The following is a 1,336-nucleotide window of genomic DNA, read 5'->3' on the forward strand; positions in this document are numbered from 1 at the left end:
GGTCTGACGTTTGACGAAACACGACAGACTGAGTAGAGTGGGTGAGCGGAGTATAAATAGGCCGCTTGGAGAGTTAGAGGTGTGGTTTGGGTGTGGCCCTGCTCCCGAAACTAAGTTAAAGTATTTAACACCACTTAGATAAAAATTTGGGGTCATATTATTAAAAATCAAACTCAAGCTGAAAGGAAAATTTGTAATATTTTGAAAAACTGCAGTTTATAGATAAAATTACATGTATAAAAAAATGGGCTGAATTGATATAGCTGTTGATTAGTCATACTGACCACTCAAAGCACTTTCACTCAGTCACACTTATTCATAAACTAACTCACAAATAAACAGCCAACATGAGATAAAGAGCCTCGTCCAGGATTGTGTCAACATATTATAATAATAATAATAATAATAATAATAATAATAATAATAATAATAATAATAATAATAATCTATTTTATTTATAAAGTCAATTTAAATCTCAAAAGAAAAGAAAGACAGAAGCAAAGCTGCAAATTTTGCACCATCAGCCCTTCTGACCAACAAGGTGTGTGAAGTGAAGGGTCTTGCCCAGGAACACAAATGACGAGGTCAGGTGGACCAGGAATCAAACCAGCAAGCCACCGACTGCAGGGCAAACCCCTACCACCGTCACCACCATCGCCCATATGGAAGAAGGAAGCTCGATTTGAGGCTACAAATCTGACATTGTTACACAATTGAGCCACAGTCAATTGTCACTCTGCAGCTTTTTAGTTTTCACCCAATTCAATCATGTTGGATAACATTAAGTTTTTAAACTAGTAACTACATACCCTAAGATGCAAAGAATAAGTCATCACACATTCCTTCTTCATTTATCTTTCTTAGTCTATATTGTTGAAACAGATTTTTGTGAGCTTTGCTTCACCTTGAGTGGCTGCTTGTTCGTGACCACATAGCCTCTCCACAGACTCAGCACCTGAGACAGAAACATGAAAAACAGATTTGATGAAGTCCAACTAAGTCTAGATTAAACACAAAGGAATGAGCTAGATTCTAGAATCACATAGTGGCTTAAGTCTGGCCTGATTTCAGACAGGACCTGAACTCAACTGGACAAGATCAAGCTGTTGAGAAGTGTCAAGATTCAAGATTCAAGATTCAAGATTCAAGATTCAAGAGACTTTATTGTCATTCACATCACGTGTTACATGAGGTGGAACGAAATTGAGAGTCACGGCCCCAGTTACATCCAAATATAAAGTATAAAATATAAAAACTAGCTACAAGATCAAATTGTTATAAATAGGAAAAATTTATAACAGTGCTGTCCTGGGTGCCAGCACAGAATGAATGAATA

The 1,336-nt window shown here is 36.8% G+C and overlaps 1 protein-coding gene across 1 annotated transcript in view; it reads right to left on the reverse strand.

Annotated features, from left to right (window-relative positions):
- The window catches only part of carmil2 (capping protein regulator and myosin 1 linker 2), a 96,937-nt gene that overhangs the window by 82,124 nt on the left and 13,477 nt on the right, over window positions 1-1,336 (reverse strand). The window contains exon 2 of the mRNA XM_017305147.1: window positions 905-955. Within this exon, the coding sequence (XP_017160636.1) occupies window positions 905-955 (51 nt within the window). The remainder of the gene's footprint in view (window positions 1-904; window positions 956-1,336) is intronic.

Source organism: Poecilia reticulata, linkage group LG6, assembly GCF_000633615.1.
Source record: "Poecilia reticulata strain Guanapo linkage group LG6, Guppy_female_1.0+MT, whole genome shotgun sequence".
Lineage (NCBI taxonomy): Eukaryota > Metazoa > Chordata > Actinopteri > Cyprinodontiformes > Poeciliidae > Poecilia > Poecilia reticulata.